Source organism: Marmota marmota, unplaced genomic scaffold (genome assembly GCF_001458135.2).
Source record: "Marmota marmota marmota unplaced genomic scaffold, marMar, whole genome shotgun sequence".
Lineage (NCBI taxonomy): Eukaryota > Metazoa > Chordata > Mammalia > Rodentia > Sciuridae > Marmota > Marmota marmota.
Genome location: NW_025999977.1, coordinates 11,170,110 through 11,195,245, shown reverse-complemented (window position 1 = coordinate 11,195,245; position 25,136 = coordinate 11,170,110). Strand labels below are relative to the sequence as shown.

General features: G+C 34.4%; 1 protein-coding gene across 2 annotated transcripts in view; it reads left to right on the top strand.

Annotated features, from left to right (window-relative positions):
- The first annotated feature begins 348 nt into the window (after positions 1-348).
- Rel (REL proto-oncogene, NF-kB subunit) overlaps positions 349-25,136 on the top strand; it is a 31,388-nt gene continuing 6,600 nt past the window's right edge. Inside the window, exons 1-5 of one of the 2 annotated variants that reach the window (XM_015479642.2) lie at positions 349-728; positions 9,173-9,315; positions 12,553-12,701; positions 17,604-17,695; positions 24,806-24,946. In XM_015479642.2, coding sequence (XP_015335128.1) covers positions 719-728; positions 9,173-9,315; positions 12,553-12,701; positions 17,604-17,695; positions 24,806-24,946 — 535 coding nt within the window. In that variant the 5' untranslated portion in view covers positions 349-718. The remainder of the gene's footprint in view (positions 729-9,172; positions 9,316-12,552; positions 12,702-17,603; positions 17,696-24,805; positions 24,947-25,136) is intronic. The other variant, XM_015479641.2, reaches the window with a different exon arrangement.

Below are 25,136 nucleotides of genomic sequence, written 5' to 3'. Positions count from 1 at the left end.
GGCCCGCCTCCAGGTGCTCCCGGGCGACCGACCCTCTCGACGTCACCTCACCCTCCCACCAGCTCCTGAACTTTAAACCACACTCCGAAGGACAACCCGGAGGAGGGGGATTTCTCGGGAGCCGGCGGCCTTCTCACGCTCAGAGCCGTCACCTCCGAGCTGCCGGAGCTCTTTACCGTCCCCACACTCCCGCAGACCCCGCGCTGCAGCATCTGCACCCGGACCCAATCACGCAGCAATTCTAGGGGCGCGCGCGCGGGGCGGGGAGCGCGCCGGGGCGGGGCCGGGGCCGGGCGGGTCGCGGGCTGCTCAGTGCGGGTGCGCGCGCGCCAGCCTCGAGAACGCTCCGCCCCCGCCCCCGGGAAAGGCGGTGGGGAGCGCTACGTCAGCCGCGGGAAATTCCCCTCCCTCCGGGCTGCCAGCTTCTTGGCCGGGCTAGCGATCGGCTCTCGTCCCGCTCCGCCCCCTGCTCCTGTCTCCCGCTCGCTGGACGGGCGACAGTGGTGACCCTGAGCGCGAGAATTCAGGGGGTGGGAAGGTGTGAGCCGCAAGCCAAGGGGAGGGCGGGAAAGAGGAGGAGGCCCGGGGGTGGTCAGGGGGACTGGGGTCCCGACGGCAAAGGTCCCGCGGCCTCCTGACTTGACTGGCGGCTGTCTGGCTGACGGCCTCGGGCCCCGACGTTTGGAGCTGCCGGCCCGACTGCGCGGAGAGCGGAGCCATGGCCTCCGGTGAGTGCGCCCATCGCGGCTGGACGGGGAAGGAGCTCTTCTGCGGGGTGGTGCTGCCCTGGGATTCGGGATCTGTTTTGATGGCACATTCTGGCTTTGAAATCGCCTCACCTGGCAAATTGTCAGAAAAAGTTACCTGCTTGAAGGTTTGCGTGCGAAATCAAAGCCGCGCTGTGTAATCTGATGCTCTTGTAATAGCCGGAACTTTAGAAATTCCCAACAACTTGATTTGGGGATTAGGGAAGTAATTAAATAAGGGAGGACGAAGAGTTCTTGTATTTAAAGGTTGAATTGTATTGAAATGGTGGTTTTGTATTTTTGGACGAGAATGAGGAAGCTTCAGACCTCGGGCGAACTCTCTCCCTGTTTAGATTAATTTCATCAAGTTCCAAGTTCTTGTGCTGACAGTTGTGTAAAATGTGGCGCTGCCGTAAGCTTCTTAGTGTTATTTTAACAGGTATTAAGTGTAAACGAAGTGGATGACTTTTACTGGGAACTCAAGCGCAGACTTTTCTAACTTACCGAGTAGAGACGTCGAGTTCCAAGTCCCCCTCTTGTTAGCAGCAACCGGGAAAGGATTTTGAAACTATTTGTGCTTTAAAATAATGGCTAGGCATGAAAACAACGGAATCCCCTAATGTAAATATTTCTTTTCGTCTATAAATGGTTGGATTTGTTGCTTTGCAGGGAAACAAGTTAAGAAACAGCTTGCAGGGAAAGGGCGGAAGAGTTGTATAGATAGCCATGATGTAGGGCTGCCTGTAACTCAAAGCGGGTAAGTCAAGTAGTCTAGGTTGGATCATTACCGGGATTTTGGCGGGGTGAGGGTGGGGGTGTTGCAGTTGCACTGCCCCAGCACCGGGTGCAGAGCAAGCAAAAGCCGGAAGCCTAAAATGACACCTTAAGGCTGTAGTAGGAGGCTGAATGAAGAAGGGTCTTGTTTATTCTTGACCCGCATGCTTCCTACTGCCTCCTGTAGTGACCCTCGGTAGAAAGCTGATGTCTGGTAGAGAAGAGGAAGTAGAAAGCAAAAAGAACCTCTTTAAAGGGTTGAGCAGAACAATACCATAGCTACTGCTGTAAGCTGAAAAGGAAATTGGGGTGTTTCACATGACATTTGATTTCAGTTTGTCTGTGGTTTTCGTGTGAGAAGACAAGTGTAGTTTAAAATATTTCAACTTTCCCTTTACTCACTTAAATGACCCCAGACTTTCAGAGAATCTTGAAAATATCAATTCAATAGATGTTTAGATTAAAAGTACAAGGATGACATCAAATGTTTAGTTTATTGGTTATCAGGAAGAGATGTTGTATGAAAGAACTAATGAATGGTGAGCATTTTAAGTAAAAAAGGTCCACTGTTGGCTATTTGACCAGACTAATCTTTCATATATGTAATACTTAAAACTTTTCTAAAATAGAAAAAAAAAAAACCAATCGTTTCTACATAGAGTATTGTAAGACCTACCTGATTTTAAAATGTGATGCAGCTTAAACTTGTTTAATGACAGTATATTTTTGTTATGAGGACTGAGTCTCTAAATTGAAAGGGAAGTGTAAAGAAACTGAAAGTTCAAAGATTTGGAAGTTGTAGGGTGGTTATCTTTTTTGGTCTTTTCTAAAAAGTTGCATTAAATGGAACTATTTAAAATACAACAAGTTATTTAAATTGTAATTCAGTTATTTGCAACTACTAGGTAAAAAAAAAAAAACCAAAAAAAAATGTTTAAAGAAGTCAGGTTATACTTTTTTTTAATCAGATGTAAAGACCTTAAAGAGAGAAAAAGATTCATTAAATTATAAATTCCCATTCTGATTTGGAACTAATTTAGCTGAAAGAGTGACAGGAAAAAATTTGTTTAATGAGTTTATTATTTACTTTAGATTCTGTTTGTAGTAAGATAGTATTAAAAACCTCAAAAAGTACTTTTATTGATTACCAAGCATTTAAGACTATTTCTTCATTTCTCACCAGATGTTATATGTAAATAGGTATGTGTAGTTGAAGAGATGATCCCTATAATGTAAAAGTAACATAAGAGCATAATCATCATCAAAATTATATAAATTATATAAATGCTATGAGTAGCTGGTATTTTATATAATGATTCTAAATGTTGTAATATAAATTGACAGATTAGTTATTTAGGGTTTCATAACTTGGTCATTGTTTTTCATTGCCTCCCCCCTTTAAACAATACTCCTGATTCTAATTTCTTGACACAATTAATTAGAATAGGCAAAGTGAAAAAAATGTGTTCCCAAACCTATCAAAGCTGCATAGTTAAGTAGACATTACCTTTGTATATTTATAATTCTATTCTATTTAATGTAAGTATTTTATGTCTAAATTGGAAACTTTTCAGTAAAAAAAGCAAAATGTTCTTGTGTGGTATGTGACTATGTTTACTAATAATTAGTACTCTCTTTGGTTAAGTTATCTTAAAATTTAGATAATTTCTTTTTATGCACATTTTTCTGTAGTATGACTCTGCTATGTAACAGAATAGAAAGTACACAAAAAATTGTTTTTGTGAACCACAATACTTAACCACCTCTTTGTAGAATGAATTTCAAGAGAACTATTTTTCTCTTGAGTAAGGAGAAAAAAATGGATGTAAGTATATGGCAACTTACTCTTTAATAATAGACCTGGAAGTTAGGATGGATAGCTAAAGCAAATGACTTTTTTAAGTAAAAGATTGCACACAAACATGAATGTTCTTTTAGAACTGTAACACATGAAAAAGAGATAACAGTGGTATAAAAATTGAAGTGATATATAATAAACATAAGGAGAATGAGTGAATGAAATGAATCATAAGTAGCAACATCTAGGGGTATGTCCTATTGTTCTTTAATATAACAAGTCACTCAAATTTCTTTTGTTCCAACTCCTTCCCATTTGTGTTCTCTGTACATGATTGCGTTTGTAGGCACATGACCCAAATATTATATAGGATAGATTTACACTAAAAAAATTATTTGTTTACTTGAAATTCATATTTAACTCGCCCTCCTGTATTTTTAAGTCTAGAAATCTTAACAGATGATTTGGCCCTGCCATGTATTTTTTTTTTTTTTTAAATTTAAATACCTGTATAATCTGGGACAGATTTTAAACGTTTCTCTACTTTTTCACCCGGTAGGTCAAAAGTTTTTCTCCCACCTCTATAGCAGTGGAATCTCTATTGCCAAAATCTATAATATCCTTTTTACCTTGTGGTGCATACATCAGTTGACTACTCATTTGAAAATTCCATTACCTGGATTCTTAAGGCCAATTCAAAGTCAATCTGTTGTATTGAAGTAAACTTTGATAGATCTTGTTGGAGGAAAAAAGAATAGATCCTATTTTCTTTTTTTCCACCACGAGTAGAGGTGATATTTGGAAAAGTATGTATTCTTAGCCCCTTTTGCTCCTTTGGGTCCCAGGCAAAATGTCATCTAGGAGCTCTATGAGAGAGAGAGGCACTCTAGTCAGCTTTCTTAACTGTGGTGTTTTGACACATTGGCATTTCAAATATTTGTGTATTGTACTGCAAGAAGTATGTTAGAATATTTATTTTGTAAATGGTTTATTTTTAAAACAAATTAGAGCAGTTGAAGGCTATCCCTTTGTCTTTTTCTCTTGCTTACATTTTGAATAATCTGTTTTGATCAGGAGAGAAAAAGGAGTTACAACTAGTCAGAATTGCTCTGCCTTATTTATCCAGGAAGCAGCCCTGAACTTGGGATTGCTGCTTCAGATATATGCATCATTGTTTCTACTTCTTCAAGTTTTAGGGCTGTGGTTCTTGAATTAGGAATGTGTTAAACTGGCTTGAAAGGCTCTTTCAGAAACAGCTTTACCCTTGAAGAGTACTTCCTGTTGGGCTCTGAGATGGGGTCAGGGCATGTCCAATGTTTTGGAAAAGCTACTTAGGTGTTTCTGATGTACATCTCCAGTACAAACTTTGTTCTAAAGATTTTATTGACTCTTACACTTGCTTATACAAAGATGAATTATTTTATTAAACTACTTGCTTATACCAAGATGAATTATTTTATTAAACTAGAATATATTTATTTTAGATTGCAGGTATTTTTTTTAAAATGTGCTGAATCAGTTATTGTAATTTTACCCCTAGCTGCTTTTTATGTTTGTTGTTTCTTAAGTTTGGTATCCTGGAATCTGAGCTGTCACTGTAGCTAATGTCATTCATATTTTTTTTTCTCATTACTTTATTTAATTTTAAATTTTATAGTTTTATCACCCGTAAAATGGGATAAGTTCTTTCTTTATGAAGATTAAAGTTAGGATCAAATATATACAAAGTGCTTTAAAATTATATTAAATGTAATTAATATTTTTCACTGTATACTTAATACTGATTCCTAATGCTAGCAATAAGATTTTAATGAATATGGAACTGGTTATGTAGCTTGGTGGTAGAGCTCTTGCCTTGCATGTGCAAGGCCCTAGATTCAATCCCCAACACCACTGGGGGAAAAAAAAAAGATTTTAGTGAATGTGTGTATTTCTGACAATTGGTAATCTATTTTTATCTTTTACTTCAATGTAATTTCTTTTTTTTAATCAAAAACTAATACTTTATTGTGTGATTTTTATATAGCACTCTTTTTTTCCTTAGTGCAAATAAATCATAAATATACATTGCAAAAATTTGGGCTATATTTCAGATGTTCTGGTCTGCATTAGCATTTTACAATACTGTTCAAAACATAGGGACAATCCTAGTTTTACGCAGTATTGGTTAAAGAAAAATACAGTAATCAAATTGTTTAGAACTCATTTTGAAGACATTTCAGTGCTTTTCAAAACTGTAGTGACATTCAGTAATCTTAGTTAAGAGTACTCATTTTTCCCTACAATTCCCCGATTTATATTTTACCTTCTTCTACTCCATATGTGACTACATTTCAGCACTTTTTATCTGTGGGAAGAGTGGCATTTGCAAAACCGTCCTGAGGAAGGAAATAACTGTTGCATTGTACTGATATATAATATAAATTCTTTATAGCTAGGAAGTTTTAAAAATCACAGCCACAGATAAATAAATCAGCATATGAATGGGTGTGAGGAAGTAGGAAGGTATGGCAATTCTAGTACCTACAAAGCACTGCTTTTTTCATCATAGCAGAATATAATGAAGAAGATCTATTAATCATTAATATAGTCCTTTCATGTTTGAGTAACTTGCACAAACAAAATATCTTCAGATTTTAAATCATTCACCCAATAGATATTTACTTAATATTTGTATATAAGGCACTTATGAATAATGTAATTTCTGCCTTCAAGTATCTAAAAGAAATAAAGCAGGTAGCTTTATTTCAAGAACAAATAAAATGAATCCTCCCTGAATTAAAGTTATTTGGAATAATTATTATAAACAAAAGTACTATTTTTATTTACAGGAAGAGGAAATTATTTTCAGCTGGGGAGGTATAGAATATTACAAAAAATTTGGTTACTTGGTTGTTAGTGAAACTTTTTACCAATTAAGAACTTCCGTAATAGAAAAAGTAAACTTCAAGAACTTTTCAGTACACAATATTATATGATAACTAATATTTATGTCATTTTCAGCATTTAAAAAAACTTTTAAAAAGTATTCTATTTAATCTTTTCAACAATTGCTTTTCTGTTCTTTTGTCTATAGACTTACTTCATTAACACACTAAATAGTTTTTTAAAATGTCAATAAATCACTGCTCACTTTGCTCACAATGAGCCTAGAATTTTTATTTATACTCCTCCTCCTCCAAAGAAGCTAACAGTTTACTATCAATGATGTAATTCTGTATCAGTTTCCCACCAAGACACCTTAAAGTCGTGTGCAGGGATTTATTTGACCTTTTGTTCAACCACATAAATTATTTAAGATGTCACTGAAAAATACTGTTGATTTTAACTATTGAGAGGGAAATGTACTTCTTTTAGATATACCTACAAGAATGTATAAAGATAGGAAATATTCAAAATTGTAATGTGATTTTGAAATATACAACGACATAAATTGTGAAATACTCATTTGTATGCATGCCTTGTGGTTTTTCAGTAAAATTGAAAAAAGAGTTATGAACTTGATTGAGTTAGTTTTTCCTGGCCCTTTGTGTTTTGAATAAACAAATAGGTAGTAGCTTCAATACAAGAAGTCTGATTTAAGCTGAATAAAATTGAAGATAACAGTAACAATTTATTCAGTGACCCAAAGTAGAAATGTGGTGTCATCAATACTTCTTTTAATTTTTCTTTTGATGCCTAATGCCTAGGCACCCCAAATACTGGCAGTTTTATCTTTTAAATGAACCTGGATTCCTATTATCACTGCCTTATTTTAGACACATGCTCATCATTGCCCACATGACAGTAGTCTCCACTTATCCACAGTTTTGGTGTTGATAACTCAGATACTTGTGGTCAGCCATAGTCCAAAAATAATAAGTGAAAATTTCCAGAAATAAGTAATAAGTTTTCAATAACTATTGTTAGAATATATCGTTCTATTTTTTTATTATTGTTGTTAATCTCTTATTGTGCCTAATTTATAAATTAAACTTTAGCATATATAGGTATGTATGTATAGGACAAACATGGTATATATAAAGTTCAGCACTGTCTATAAAGTTTCAGGAACCCACTGGGGGGTCTTGGAACATATCCCCCATGGATAAGGGGGGAACTGTTGTATTTTAATGGACTCTAAATTGATCACTTTGCTTTTTACTTTCAATATGTCCAGTACCACCAGAGTTCTTATTCTCGAATGCTATTCTGATCTTATGATTTCCCTGCATAAAAATAATGATTCCTCATAACACATAAAATGAAATCTGTATTACTTTATGTGCTCTGAGTTTTGGTTCTCTAAGAGTAGAAACATACTCTACTTCCATTGGTGATACCTAAATAAACTCTTCTATGGACACACTCTTCTTCCTTCTCCCTAGAATGCTTACCTTTTTTCTTTCCTCCTCTTTTCACCATGTCATATGTATAACAGTAAGAATTTTAACACATGTGATGTCTGATCCTCACAACAACACTATGAGGTAGTGCTGTTATGATTATCATTCCCATTTTACAGAGGAGACTAAGAGATTTTAATAACATTTCCAGGGACTTACTGTTAAAAAATGGCTAGGTGGGATTCAAGAGGCCTCTTCTTATACTTACCTAATAAGACCCACTGTTTTATCTTTTCTGAAATTGCTTGCATTCTAACAGGATAACCTCAGTGAAATGGATTTATAATTGTGGGAATTTAGAAATCACTAAATGGATTGGGGGAGAGTCTTTTTTTTTTTTCTTTTTTGAATGGAAGATGTCTTCATACCCCTGAAATGAAAACACATTGTTAATTACCCCTTTTAAGCACAATTGAGTATCTTTATTGAACTTTTATTTCCATGATTTGGATAATAAGAAAGGGTAAAGATACATATGTTTTAAACAGCCTTATTAATGTATAACAAATTACACATTCTTAAAGTACACAATTTGGTAAGTTTTGACCTATGTGTACAACCTAAATCATCACCACAATCAAAATATTTAACATGTCCATCATCCCCTAAACTTTACCCCATTTTAGGCAACTAGTGATCTGCTTTCTTTCATTATAGTTTACTTAGTCTAGAGTTAGCTCTAAATGGACTTATACCATATGTGCTCTTTTGGTCTGGCTTTGTTCACTCAGCATAATTATTTTAAGAGTCATTCATTAACTATGTGTATCAGTAGCTTATCCTACAGGTGCAATTTTGAATAATATTGCTATATAAAACAAATAGTTGCGGTTTCTTTTCCTCCATAGTGTCTTATATTGTAGAAAAAGTTTAGATGGGACTGCTTGAAAATTCTTTTGAGCCTGAAGTCTCTTCTGGGGCTTGTTTTAGTATACAATGTACAACATTGTATAACATTCCAAACTTATGCTTTTGCAAGAGTTTAAATTATTTTCATTTTTAGGGAATGATCTTTTCACCTACTTCCAAGAATCCAGTGTTAAGCCAAACAGTTAAATATGTTTACTCTCTTGGGAAGTATAATGTACTGCTGAATACTATCTTCTTCATCATTCTGGGGCATCTTGGGGAAAACCCTTCTGCTTGATCTCATGTGGAAAGTGAATATTTATGAAGTGGTTATTTTAGAACTTGATATTGGCATTAGCTGTGGATATTAAGCAATAAAGCATTAATTAATCAGTTGATTTGTATGACTTGTGTTAATACTATGAGCTCAATTTGAATGGGAACAAAAGATGTGTCTTCCAATCTATCTTGGATAATTACATTACAACCTTGTTAATGTTGGGAGGGAGAATCTTTGTTTTAGTCTGTTGTTTAAAAAAAAAAAAAAAAACCCAAATTGTTAGAAATCTATTATAATCCTATTGTAATCTCACTGAACCCTTCCCTTTTAAAATTTTCAGGTGGGTATAACCCATATATAAAGATAATTGAACAACCCAGGCAGAGGGGAATGCGTTTTAGGTACAAATGTGAAGGGCGATCAGCTGGCAGCATTCCAGGAGAGCACAGCACTGAGAACAATCGAACATTCCCATCTATCCAGGTAATAGATCCTTCTGTGTCTTTCTCACTTTTGGTTGATTGATATTTTAGCTATTGCAGTTATATTAAAGGCTCATTTTCTTTAATTACCTCCATAGTCTTTTTCCTTTATTCCCCTTTTTCTTTTAAATTAATCTGTATTAGATGGTAGGGACATTTCTTAATTATAATACAGTCTTCCCTGATGTAGATAATTACAATTATTTGTATATTAATCTATGTAGAGAGAATCACAGTGCTAAGTGTACATTGGCAGCTTTTGGATTATGATCCCTTTCATGGAACACAAAGCATTTAATGAGGAAAAAGTATTATGTTCATGTAGAGGTGAGGAAAATTACTGTGTAGATGAAACATGATTTTGAGAACTGAATCAGAATTCTTCCTGTAATGTCTTAGTCTAGGGCTTATCAAAAAGGAGAAGAACATTTTTTTTCCTTTTTCCTGATCTTTATTGCCTGCATCTGATACTCTGCATCATTGGCATCATTTAAAATAGTATAATTTTTTAAATATGGCTTTTTTCATATTAGCATAAGTTTCAAAAGTAGTTTTTAATTGACAATGACTTTGATAAATATACCAGTTTATTTTTATTTTTATTTTTTAGTTGCAGATGTACAAATTTATTTATTTAATTTTTAAAAAGATTTTTACCATTCACTATTTAATACTGTCCAAAGTATTAAAAGCAAAATCGTTCTTTAAAAAATAGAAAATCAATAATAATGAATTTGACACAGAGAAGAAAATAATTCTGAAAACTCAGCCCAGTTTCTTATCAGAATACAAATTCCTAAATTCCAATTCCAGCAAGTATCATAAAATAGCTTAAAAATTCTAATGTGGGAAACAATCACCTCTTTGCCATAAAATACAGCTGCGGAAATGATTCTACAGTTCTTCTCATTTAAGACATAATGGGTGGGAAAGAATAAGAGACATGGAACATGGAACAGAGTTCAGCTTTTGCAGCTCATAAAGGACAATTTTGATTCAACCTCCCACAGCTTCGTTTGCAATGCTTTCAAGACATCTTCCATCTGTTTTAGAGACTTTTCTATTTCAACTCGGCTTTATTTTTATGTGGTGTCGAGGATCGAACTCAGTGCCTCACATGTGCTAGGCAAGCGATCTACCACTGAGCCACAACCCCAGCCCCTGTACCAGTTTATTTTTGTAAATTATATTTCACTTACCTTTTAATTTTTTTATCCTTTAAATGCCAATTTAAAAGCTTAATAGCAAGCTGGGCATAGTAGCACATGCTGTAGTCTCAGCTACTTGGGATACTGAGACAGGAGGATCACTTGAATCCTGAAGTTCAAAACCAGTCTGAGTAAATTAGCAGGATCTCATCTCAAAAAACAAAACAACAAAAACCTAATAGCAAAGTGAATTTTGAAAAGTGGTATTTAATTTTTTTATCAACAGATCTTTATTCACTATTTTTGGGGAGGGGAGTACCAAGGATTGAATTCAGGGGCACTCAACCACTGAGCCACATCCCGAGCCCTATTTTGTATTCTATTTAGAGACAAGGTTTCACTGCGTAGCTTAGCACCTAGCTTTTGCTGAGTCTGGCTTTGAATTCGCAATTCTTCTGCCTCAGCCTCCTGAGCTGCTAGGATATCAGGCATGCACCACTGTGCCCAGCTTAATTCACTATTTTATAACTGCACTACTTACAGAGTTTATTCTGTTGAATTTAAAGAGAATTGTTAAATTATAGAATAAGGTAATGCCAACATTTTGTATTGAATTCCAAATTCCTATTTTCATTTATTTAACTAATACATAAAAACATAAAAATTATATATATGAATGGCATACCATGTAATGTTTGATATATGTATGCACTATATAAACTTTAAATAATGTTAAACATACTTATCTCCTCAAACATTTACCATGTCTATATGGTGAAATATTCAAACTCCTTTCTTCTAGCTTTTTTTTTTCTTGGTATGTGCTGATGATTGAACTCAGGGCCTTGTGCATGCAAGGCAAGCACTCTACTAACTGCTGAGCTGTATCCCTAGCCCTTTTCTAGCTTTTAAAATATACAGTACGTTATTGTTATATCTAATCACTATACTGTGCAATATTATACCAGAGCTTCTTGCTCCCATCTAACTGTAGCAACTTTCTAATTTTAAGTCACATTTTTGGTACAGTATGGATTTGGTTTATCCAAATCCTTTTATTTAAATGTTAAAGGTAAAACATAATAAGTAAATTTTAAAAATTCTATTTTCCAATCCTTTGAGTCAATTTTTTCTTCTCCATAATTCTATTTATTCATTATGTCTCTAAAATATTTCTATGATCTGTATCCTTACCATTCCAGAAGGCCCTAAACACTTTCCAGCTTGAGTTCTATCTACTGTAAGCCTGTCCTAGAGTCTTGAGTGGTTACCTCTCTTCCACCCAGAAAGGCAACATATACTTCATGGTTACTGTTTAAATTATGTTTAAATTCAGATTTATGGATTTTAGTGCCCTCTACCTGGTACGCCACTCAGTCTACTTAACTACCTTGCTCCCTTAGGGTATGCTGTTTTTTTTATTCCTTGCTCATTCGTGCAAATTTGCTAGCTTTGAAAGTAAACATTAGTTTCTCTCCATCTCATAGTGTCCTCCTGCCTCTCCCATGCTTACTCTCCTTTGTACTGGGAATGTTCCAGATTTGAGTGAAATTTCATCTTATTAAACTCAGCTAGATTTACTGCTTATTACACCGGGAACACTTGAGATTTGTTTATATTATTTAATATAACTGATTAACGGTTACTTTGTGAAATTAAATCTTGCATGTTAAGTAAAATTATATTTATGTGCTATTATTTTGAATGTGGTTTAAGTATATATTTTCAAGGGATATTTATGGTATGATAGTACATCTAAGATAAAGGATTTAGTGTTCTAACATTTTAGTTCTTCCTCATGCTCTGTGATAAAAATTAAAGTATAATATTACTTGTTTTAAAAGGAAATAAATAATCAGATGATATGATCAGTTGAAATTAGGGCAGAAAATAATATGTCCAGCAGCTGAGAGGTAAGTTCTTTCCTACTGGTATTCTCTGGAAAGTTTCATCTCTACTGCAGTTTTTGGTCAGTTGAACTTTATTTATTTAGAGCTAATTACATTATATAAATTGAACTGTCAATTTAGTAAATCAGTTCTTAATAAAATATATTTATGAATCATATATTTAATCCCCCCTTTTTCCAGATTATGAACTACTATGGAAAAGGAAAAGTAAGAATTACATTAGTTACAAAAAATGACCCCTATAAACCTCATCCTCATGATTTAGTTGGAAAAGACTGCAGAGATGGCTACTATGAAGCAGAATTTGGTCAAGAACGCAGGCCTTTATTGTAAGTACATAGTCACAAACATCTTTTTTTAATATATATATTTTTGTAATTGTAGATGGACAGAATGCCTTTATTTTAAAACAGAGTGGCAGGATCAAACCTAGTACCTATGCATGCTAGGCAAGCGCTCTGCCACTGAGCTACAGCCCCAGCCAATAGTCAAAAACATCTTTAGGAATAGGACAAGTATAGGATGTTCTATTTCCTGTCCATGATCATCTGTTACTTTTTAGCAGAATAAATTAATTTGTCATACTATTTACTATGTGTATACTTAAATTTTCTTACTATTTGCGTTAGAACTACATTTTCATTCTTCATTAGAACACACAGCACATCACATGATGGTTAGCATGAATATTTCTTTTAATCAGTAAAGGTAAAAACAAACTTTATGTTGTGATTTTCTTTCTCAGTTTGAACAATTCCTGAAATTTTTATTCTATTTTTTCATGTAGTTAACTTTTTAAAAAATGCCACATATGAGAAAATAAGTTGGAAAACTAGAATTTATTAAGAAAGTGGCAGATTACAAAATTAATATACAACAAAAGTTCTAAGATAAAAAAATTATGTAATAAGTTCATATGTTGGTGAGGCTACCAGAAGATGAGCCTGTTTAGTTAGTATAAGTTAATGAAAGCTTTCTGATAGGCAATTTAACAGCTACATAGCAAAAGCCTAAAAACTATGAAAGCACCTTGAGCCAGCAATTCTACTTCTAGGAATTTATTCCCAGGAAACTATTAAGCATTTTCAGACATTTAATGATGTTTACTGTAACTTTGTAATGGCAAAAAGTTATAAACAAGAAAGGATACAAGTTAAATAAAGTGGTACATTCACTTAGTGTACTTCTGAATAGTCATAAAACTAACATTGCAAATATGTCTGTTGATAAATAAAGAGATTCATAATAAGCTAGATAAATAAAATAGATTTTAAAACAAGATATGTTTTAAAACAAGATATGAAGAATAATCTTATTTTTGTTTAAAAAGTTTATACATATACATGGTAGTATATATGCTAAGGTATTAATAGTGGTTGTTTTGGGATGGGTAGAATTGTAAGGTTTCTTTTTTCCTAACTTGTTCATTTTTGTAATGAGCATGTATTGCTCTTGGGGAAAAATGAAACTAATGACAACAGAAATATTAGTAGTTTCCTTATATATTGATAATAACTATTCAGAAAATGCGTCCTCTTATTAATAATAACAACACAAAACACAAAATGTTTGGTAATATACACTTTGCAAGAAATAAATCCTGTCTGTATTATTTGACTTCCCAATAGCATTTTGAACCTGACCTCTCCTGTCTGGAAATATTCTCTTTTCTTAATTTCTATGAGAACAAACGTATTTTACTTCCTTCTTTTCTGGCCATTCCTTCTTTCTTATTGTAGCAGTTAAATTTTTGGATTACTTCATTTATCCCAGGAATGACCTTTGTGGTTGCCCAGTCTTTATCCCCAATCCAGGATCCCATTAAGGATTACTCATTATATTTAGGATTATATTTAACATGAGAAACATAACATGTTTCATGAAACACTGGGCAAGAAATCTACAGAGGTGATCCCTTCAGGACACATGTGATCTCAGTTTTTTTTTTTTTTTATTCTTGGTGATATTAATTGGCATTCTATTGTAAAGAAAGGATCTTTCCTTCTTTCCCTTCCCCATTTAAAAAGTGTCACTGTCAACTTATATTCTTATAATCATGGTATTATAGACCATTAGTGGCATTATTTTGATTTTCAAATTGACCCAGATTTGATCAAAACAAACCCCTTCATACTGTCTCCTATATCCTTTCAGTATGTCCCCATGTTTCTTCATACACGTCTTCACTTTCTGATACAACAATGTGTTCAAGACTTGAACTTTTCTTGATTCAGACCTTATATCATCATTTTTTTTTTCCAAGGATCCCTAGTTCTTTTCACTAGGGAATGGTATTTAGTCTGATTGCTCTTAATGTTCTTTTAAATGTCTCAAAAAGACCCCAATAGAATATGCCCCAAACCATGATCTTAACCATGATCACAGCTCTTTTCCCTCAAAATTGTTCTCCTTTCACTGTACCTTGTCTTAGTGGTTTCTATAAAACCCCCAAACATAGACCCCTCACATGTGTGTGAATCATTAAGATACCTCCTAAATAGCTCTTGAATCTATCCATGTCATCTAGTGAACTCCCATGAACTACCTCAACAGTTTTAAATTGGAGTTGCTGGGATAGCCTTAACCCTGGTGGTCTTGCATCAACTCTTTTTTTGATCTCCTCCCCTTAGTTTTCCTTCACTTTAGCCAGAGATATCTTTTAAAATACAAATTGAATATTTCCCTGCATAAGACATTTTAATGGCTTTCTGTGGCTCTTGGAATAGGGACAGCATTCCTTCTGTGGCCTACCAGCCCCCATAGTCCACTTGTTCTAGCCTTCTGTTGGATTGTGCTTCCTCTGCCTTATCTCTACGCTTTCATCACAAAAGCCTTCCTTTGGTTTCCTCTGCTCACAAGGTTCTTCTGTAGGGGCCATTGCATGGAAGTCTCTTTTCTCTCCTCTTCCCTTAGTTCAGTTCTATTCATATTAAGAATCACTTCCTTACAGGAGGCCTGTGTCCACCCTGAATTGATTGACTCTCCCATCATAGACTTCCATAAATCATGTATATCTCCTTCTAAAAACTTGTCATGATTTCAGTTTAGCATTTTTTGTGTGATTATTTAATAGCTATCAGATTATCCAGAGTAGAGGTTAGCAGACTTTTTCTGTAAAAAGCTAGATAGTAAAGATTTTAGGCTTCGCAGGCTCTAGGGTCTGTGTTGCAATTACTGAACTCTAATGTTGCAGCTTGAAATTCATGAGTATGACTGTTCTGTTATAAACTTAATTTACAAAACCAGGCAGTATGCTGGATATGGCCAGGAGTTACAGTTTGCCAACTCTTGTATGCAACTATAAACTCCATGAAGGGAGGATTGTATGTCCTCATTACTTTCCAGAATTTTTTTTTTAATATTTATTTTTTAGTTCTCGGCGGACATAACATCTTTGTTTGTATGTGGTGCTGAGGATCGAACCCGGGCCGCACGCATGCCAGGCGAGTGTGCTACCGCTTGAGCCACATCCCCAGCCCCACTTTCCAGAATTTTTAAGGGATACTGGGAACTTCTAAACTTGTTGAATGTGAATGAACAAATTAATAATTGATTCATATAATCTTTGTAATCTTTGGTTTCTGCGTATCAGAAATTTCCTTTTCTTATTCTTTTGCCATGCTGGGGATCAGACTCAGGGCCTTATACAAATGTAGAAAGTGCTCTACCACTGAGCTACACCCTCAACCTTCAGAATTTCAGAAATCTTCATTACTTCTAATATTCTTAGCAATCATTATTCAGATGAAACAAAATCATGTAGTATAAAAGTATGAAGAATTCTTAAAGATCTTTTGTCAATGAAAAATTAAGAATCAAACAAAAAATATTTCAGAGTAAAGGACTACTTTTGAGGAAGAGGATTGTAATTATAGAATTTTAAGAAAGGATTAAGAATTCATGACTTATGTTTTAGTATTGGAAATAGAGGAAGAAAATGCCAAAGATATTTTAGATTTTAACAATCAGAAGTCTGAATGTGCAGAGCATGAACATGAGACAGTAGAAGCATGGGGAGAGAGAAAAACAAGGCAGCCTCTGGTTGCAAGTGTCATATGAAGTTTGAATAAATGGTAATGTTACTATAATTGAGTTTTGCTTCCTTATTCACACCCACCCAACTTTAATGATGTCATGGTTTTTCCATGCGGGAACAAGTATGACTGAGTGGTGGTGGGGGAGTTCCCCTGACCATCATCTGTACTACACATATGCAAATTAGTAATATTTGTAGCTATTGAGAAGTTTTCCATAAATGACATTTTGAAACTTTTGTTAAATATTGTTGTTAGTATTAAACCTCTTTCTAATAAAATACATTTTAATACTTTTTTTTTTCAATACTTTCTTACAGTAACATCATGTAATATGGCACAAAACATATTCTACTGGCAGGGCTGCGCAGCCAGCATAAATGAATGGAGCTGATTGTGTTTAAGAGGACTAGTAGGCATTAGAGCAAACTGTAGAGTTCTGCATAAATGAGGTCCCCGATGCTCAGTCCCTACCAGTTGTTTCTGTGCCAACTTACATTACCAAACCTCTAAAATATTAAAGAGAATTCAGAATTTCCAATGTTTATATGCAGTTACTTGATTTTAAATGTAGACAACATTCCTACATCTAAAACAAACACACCTGTGGACTTGAGGCTGTGGGCATCTTTTTATACCTTTTCCTTTATATGATCAAATACATAGATTTTACTGATTTGATCATGAATTTGGGAAGCAACATTTTGCTTTTTGGTGTTCCTTTCCCGTGAATCTGTGTCTACTTTGGTAAATTTGACATAGGCATATTGGTAAGGTATAATTATAATATATAAAAATGCTATAATTCTATATGTACATTTTTCTTGTAGCAGTTCTTTTAGAAATATAACACTACTTTTCAAAATTCTCCCATTTTGCGGCTGGGGATGTGGCTCAAGCGGTAGCACGCTCACCTGGCATGCGTGCGGCCCGGGTTCGATCCTCAGCACCACATACAAAACAAAGATATTGTGTCCGCCGATAACTAAAAAATAAATATTAAAAATTCTCTCTCTCTCTCTCTTTAAAAAAAAAATTCTCCCATTTTTATCATAGCAATTAGAAATACAATTCATGCTTTAATATCTCCAGCCAACAAAATAATGTCTCCTCAGTGTGGGATATATGCTTGGTTTCTATAGTTTTTCTTTTTGTTAACTAGAATGCAGTTTTGAAAGTTTATTCTTTTCCTTCTAGTTTTCAAAATTTGGGTATCCGATGTGTTAAGAAAAAAGAAGTAAAGGAAGCCATTATTTCAAGAATAAGTTCAGGAATCAATCCTTTCAATGGTAAGTATCATTTCAATTATCAGTGGAGAATGTCATTTTTTTTCTGTAAGAAAACTGGTTCTCTTTAAATGTGGCCTTCCTTATGCCACTCTTCCAACAGACAATATACATTGTGAATGTTAGTAGGTAAGGTATTGGAGGTATAGTAGGGTTATAAGATATTGGAGTGCATTTAATTCATAGGCATAGACCACAGCAAAACTTATTCCCAAGCGTAGAAGTAGTAGTACATAAATGGGAAAATCCCACAAGACATTTTCATAGTATATTTGTTTATATTCCTACATATTTACTATTCAGTGGATTTTATTTAGATAGCATTTATTAAGCATTTATACTTATAGCATTATCCTGTTGTGGCTCCTGGTACTTTTTAGCACTCTATATTGTTTGAATGGGTAAATGGGTTTTGAACTAGATATTGGTTTCTATAATAATGGTATTCTTCCTTCTAACATGTTCTGCAGCTACTTAAATAGGCATGTCAGGAATTGAATGACTATACAATTTATGATAAATAGATATATTTGTCATATTTAAGACATACCTATATTGTTGGTTTGTTTTTCCTGAATGTGTAAAAATAATTTAAAGGAAATAATGATAATTTAAGGAATGTGCTTACAGACAAGTACTATTTTTATGGACCATAGGATGTGCATCTCTTTTGTTGTTGTTTGTTTGTTTTTAATAATTTTTTTTAGTTGTACATGGACACAATACCTTTATTTTATTTATTTATTTTTATGTGGTGCCAGGGATCAAACTCAATGCCTCGCACATGATAGGCAAGCGCTCTACCACAGAGCCACAGCCCAGCCTGTGCATTTCTTTTTTTCTAGGTCTTAAATTTTCATACTATTTAGTATAAAGGTGAAAGCAAAATCCCCCTACCTCTCCTTTTGTCTCACTTGCCAGAGAAGGCTACTATTAAGTTTGATGTATATTTTTTTAGAATTTCCTTTATACATGTATAGGCATAAACAGATGTACATTTTTATGTAAAGGGAGCATTCTGTGCTTCATATTCTACTGCTTTAGTTTTTTCTACACAAGATTATATCTTAAACATCTTGTTAGTACTTACAGATCTATTTTTTTAACAGATTATTCTTTTGTTTGAATGGACTATAATTTGTTTACCTAGTAATTGTAATGAACTTCTAGGTTATTTTCATTTCACTTAGAAACTCCATCAAATAGGCACTTTGAGCTCTTGTGTGAATATTTCCTTAGCATAAAATTTTCAGAACTGGTAAATTTATGGGTCAAGAGTATGCTCACTTAAAGCTTCAATTCAATGTCAAATTAAAAAAACAGATTTTTAAATTAAAGAGGCCATTCAAGTCTAGATGCAGTATAAAACAGGGAGATTGTTAATAGCTGTCATGTATTAAGGCCTTTTTGTATGTCAGGGAATAAATGTCATGAGCTTTATATACACTGTTTTATTGAATCATTAAAGCAACACTGCTTTATAGAAGAGAAAACTAAAGCTTTGGTCATATAACTGTCCCAAATCATGCAGAAATTTATCTGCTACTTCTGTGGAAGGTTTTCGTTTGTTTGTTGGCAGTCCAGAACCAGGCATTATATTAATAACATTTGATAATGCTTAAAGTAATTCCTGTTATATAGTAAGTTCTTTACATATTTTACTTCATCTAATTCTTGTGACAACCTATGAGGTAGGTGTTATTCATCTCTCCTTTGCGTAAACAAGAAAATGGATGCATAGAAAAACTAATTTGCTCCAGGTCATATAAATAATGAGTGGTAAAGGCAAAATTTCAATACAGGTAGCCTGGCTCCAAGATTTATGGTCTTAACAAGTCTGTATAGATTTGGAAAAGGAATAATCCTGCAGTTGGTTTTTCACAGTATTTATGTTTTCTGTTGTTTAGATTGTTTTTTGTTTATGTGGTGTTAGGGATCTAACCCAGGGCATTGCACATGATGTGTAAGTGCTCTACTTCTAAGCTATAGCCCCAGCTACTTTTTGTTTTAACATCCATTCTTTCCTCCAGCCCTTTTGCCACTTCCCTTGTTTAGGAACTCATCATTTCATAATTTGAGTTGTAGCAGTTTTCCCCCAATCAAATCACAGGTCTTTAGAATAATACTATGATATAAATCTTATAATGGCTTCTTATATAGTTTAAAAATTAAATGGCCCCTACATTCAAAGTCACCTACATAAAGCTCTGACATCTTTTCTATCTTCTCGTCAACTGCTTCTCTTCATGAACCCTTAACAATTCCAGAAAAACTATTTGTTTACTCACTTTGACCATCTCAGTCCAGTGTCTCCAGTCTTTTCACTGACATTGTAGGAATGTAAGCTTACATCGTTTTTAATCTTGACAGTTGTTGACAGCCTCTGAACTTGCATTCTCACCTTTATCCTTGATATCCTTCTAAACATCCAAAAGATCCTCCTAAAATCACTATGATCATTTCAGAACTCTGCTAATTATCCTTCAGTGCCACTTCTGCAGTGGTTTTCAACTTGAATATTCACAGGAATCCCATAGTACTTGTTTAAAATACAGATTCCATGGAATTATCATTTGACCCAGCTATCCCACTCCTCAGTTTATACACAAAGGACTTAAAAACAGCATACTACAGTGACACAGCCACATCAATGTTTATAGCAGCACAATTCACAATAGCAGCACAATTCCACAATGTGGAACCAACCTAGATGCCCTTCAGTAGATGAATGGATAAAGAAACTGTGGTATATGTACACAATGGAATATTACTCAGCATTAAAAGAGAATAAAATCATGGCATTTGCAGGTAAATGGATGGAGTTGGAGAATATCATGCTAAGTGAAGTAAGCTAGTTCCAAAAAACCAAAGGCCAAATATTTTCTTAATATGTAGATGCTGATCCATAATGGGAGTAGCGGGGACATAGGAGGAATGGAGGAACTTTATAGATAGGGCAAAGGAGAGGGAGCAGGGCAAAGGGGAGGGAGCAGAAAGGAGGTGGCATGAGGGTAGGAAAGATGGTGGAATGAGATGGACATCATTACCCTAGGTACATGTATGAAGACACAAATGGTATGACTTTGTGTATACCCAGAGACATGAAAAATTGTGCTGTAAATGTATACTATGAATTGAAATGCATTCTGCTGTCAGGTATAACAAATTAGAATAAATAAATAAATTTTAAAAAATAAAATGTAGATTCAAGACCACATTTCTGGGTCTGGTGTGGGTCCTGGGAATCTGCATTTTAAAAGCACATTTAGTTCAATGTTTCTTCTTTGTGATTCACAGTAAGAAAGAGATTTTATTTCTTCACTCTTAATACATATACAAACATATGCAATACAATACATATGCAAACTCCACACCTTTACTACAGTACCCTTAATATAAGCATTAATGCTCCCTTCCTCTTTCCCTCCCTCCCTTTCTTCATTCCTATCTATGCTTGCCTGCCTTCCAGAAACTACCTTTTCAATTTACTAAATTAATTTCAGTAGGTCCCAAACTACAATTAGACAATTTCTGCTCCTAAGTGATTCTGGTATAGGTAAACCATAACCACATTTTGAGAAACTAATCTGCTTGCTGAATTCAGCTTCTCAAGCATGACATTTGAAGCCCTTCATGATCCAGTTCTTTTTTCCATTCCACCTTTCCCCCTCTCTCCACTTCCTGCCCTTCCTTTCCCTACCACTGATTGTACACATTTGCACTTTGGCTTTCCCATTCTGACCTGTTTGTACTATTGGGAGAGCCATATTCTTTCTTGCAACTAAACTGTTATATGTGCAGTTCCCTTGCATGGATTGCCTGATTTGCTTGATGAATTCTTCCTGGTCAGCCTTCATATTTAAGTGTAAAGATCACCCTCTTTAAGCCTTTCCTACCTTCACTGACAGAGCTAAATATTCCCCCTGTTTGCAACAGGTTTTTTTTTTCTTTTTTTTGAACCGGGGGTTGAACCCAGGGGTGCTTATCCACTGAGCTACATCCCAGCCCTTTTAAAATATTTTATTAGAGACAGGGTCTCACTTGGTTACTAAGTGCCTCACTGATTTGCTGAGGATGGCTTTGAACTAACTTGCTATCCTCCTGCTGCAACCTCCTGAGCCTCTGGGATTACAGGAGTGTGCCACTGTGCCTGGCTCCAAAGTTCTTGTATATATTTCTAATATGGTTTGCTATAACTTTGTTTACATGTTTCTCCTTCACTAAATGGTGAAACTCTGGAGGATGGGGACTGTCTTCTGTATATTTCTGCCACCTGTTCTAGTGTCTGGCACATATAGTGACTTAATTAAAACTTCTTGAAAGACTAAATGAATAAATGAATGAGTAAACAGGACTTGTTTATACCTGTCTACCCAATATCTTCAAGTTGTTTTTCTTACCTGAAATCCCCTGAAAGCTTTCTCAGTTCTTTTAGGCCCAGGGTAATAGTCTGTTAATTATATAATTTGCTCAGCAGATTGAGTATAATTCCAAACAATCTCTTCTCTTCTCTTGCCTTTTTTTTTTCCAGAATGCCAACCCTGAAACATGCTAGGCAAGTGTTTTACCACTGAGCTGCACCTTCCCATATCTTGACCCTCTGACTCTTCGTGATCTTGTTAGCTCTCTGATACCTTTAGAAGAATTTTGTTTCATATGTTATCCACCTTTTTTAGTTCTTACGGTAGAGTTGATTCCACTTACATGTCATCTGCCATTACCAAAAATAGAATCTCTTTTGTTAGCTTTTACTTAATAGTTTTCTTAAGCAGGTTATAAGATATCTAAATGATTATTCAACAAATTTTCAGTCATTCATTGAGGAAATGTATAATATCCATTGAATGTAAACTACTATGTTCTCTGTTCTCTGTCAAGTGAAAATTTAAGGATGTTTCAGACACCCATTCTGACTCCTTGGAACTTTGTCGAATAGGATAAAAGAGGCATGCATAAATGATTATTATGTAAGAAAACTTTAACTGCATAAAAAAGCTAGAGGTCAAGTGTTCTACTGAGTTAGAATGAGTTTAGACTTTATAGAAGGAAGCTCTGAGCTGGGTCTTCATCCTCACACCAAATCCTATGTTGGGTAAAAACAAGTATTACTCATGATTCCTGTCAGTTGTTTTTAACCATTTTGTGCAGAAATGAAGTAATTTTGATGAAATAACTGTATTTGCACATATGGAGTAAAATTCAAAGCAAAATGGTATAGTGATCTTTTGAGATATAGGTATAATTTCTTCCCTTTGATAGAACCCAGTACATGATTAAATGTTTTTAATGTTTTTGTTTTGTTAACTAGTTTATTTTTTATATAGCATTTTAAAATATTTTAAGTAAACTTTATTGAGATATGAAATCCACTTAAATATATTTTCCCATGTAACCTCAAAATATAACCTCTCCATTATCCCCCAAAGTATCCTTCATCCCTTTCTCAGTTCCCTCCCCAGACTCTGGCCCAGTCACCTACTAATCTTCTCTGTCACCATATATTAAGTGTTTCTACAGTTTCATGCAAATTGAACCATGTAGTCTATTGCTCTTTCTTGTCTGGTTCTTCTTGCTCAGCATGGTGTTTTTGAAATATATCCAAGTTGGGGCAAAAATCCATAGTTGGTTCCTTTTTATTGCTGAGCATTACTGCATTGCATGGTTATGCCATAGTTTATTTATCCATTCGTATAGATTTGTTTTTAAACTTGTCAGGAGCACCTAGCTACTCATTATATGCGTGTGCGTGTGTGTGTGTGTGTGTGTGTGAGTGTGTGTGTACTGATTACTCATCTTTGAAACTGAGAGACAGTGAGATCTTGAACTCCAAATTTACAATGCTATAAAACTTGGTTTTGAAGAAGGAAACCTCTTATTGCCTCCTTAATTAAGATGCCAGAAGAGTGTGCTACTATAATACATGTGTTGGCATCACAGCATTTTGACTTTTTATTATACAACTGTGTTCTTATAGACTCAAATGTTAGAGTCTATAAGACTCTAGCTTGAGAATGATGATATTGAGACAAATTTAAATGTTGTGATAATTACTGAGACTGTGTGAGTACAAATAAATTAAAACAGTATAAAACTGTTTTTATTAGTTATTGCCTATAGTACTAAGGAATTTGGTTAACTGTTTTTTCAAACTTAGTATTTTACATTTTAATATTTTATACAGTAAGTGTTAAAATATAAAATTTGTAAAATTTAATATATATATTTAAGCATTTAAAAATATAGCTGAATTGTTTATGATTTGTTATAGCTTATGGTATTCTTTGAAAATGCAGTAATATTTTTTTGTTGGAACTGGGTTTCTTTTCAAACATCAATATAAAAAACTGTTCTTACATTTTATTTTGTCATGAGTTTTTATTTTTTTCAGAACTGCAAAATTTTCCTACTGTAGGGTTTTTTGTTTTTGAGCAGACTTAATTTACAAATGAAGTATCTTATAGAAACTAGCTATCTTATATCATTTGGTATCTTCTTAGCACTTCATCCCTAAAATATAGATCTCAATTTTAATAGATATTCCTGTGTGTATGTCATTTTCATGTTGACTGTAAGTAAAATTTTCTAGTAGAGTTTAATTATTAAAAGCATAAGCTCTGGAGTCAATGGCCTGGGTTCAGATTCCCACCCTACCACTTCCTAGCTGTAAAACTTTGGACAAATAATTTTGTCTCTTTAAAATCAGCTCTCATCTGTAAAACTGGGGAAATAATTCCTGGAAGATTTAGAAGATAACTTAAACTAAACCAAATACAGATTTGTTGAATGAATATCTCTTCTCTGTTATGTATAACTTGCATCCATTTAAAAAAAAATCAAATTGTTATTAATTTCATTTTGGGGTTCTATTCTAAGTGTCAGCTTACTAGAATAGTTACTTCCTAAAAAGGCTATCATTTATCAAATACTGTTAGATAGTGACTACTTGATAATAATAAAAGGCATTCTTGAGACTGGGTACATTCTGTTTTTGTTAGTACAGATTTGGTTGCTATTCAAGTTTATTGGATATAATGGATGGGGAGTAAGAGATAACAGGATTTTAGCTCTGTGTGACTATTCTGCATTTTAAAAAATATGTTTATACTTGTTCAGTCCCTGAGCAACAGCTGCTTGATATTGAAGATTGTGATCTCAATGTGGTGAGACTGTGTTTTCAAGTTTTCCTCCCTGATGAACTTGGTAATTTGACAACTGCTCTTCCTCCTGTTGTCTCTAACCCAATTTATGACAACCGTAAGTGCTTTATTTCCTTGTATTTGTAGTCTTAGCTTGTTTTTGTTTTTAAAGACTAGTTTAATTATTAAAAAATTTTTGGTATTTGGGAAAACAGTATATTCATCATAAGAAAAATTCAAATACTATAAAATACACAAAGAGTAAATCTCCTGCAATTTTATCCTCCAAAGATAATCACTGTCCTCAA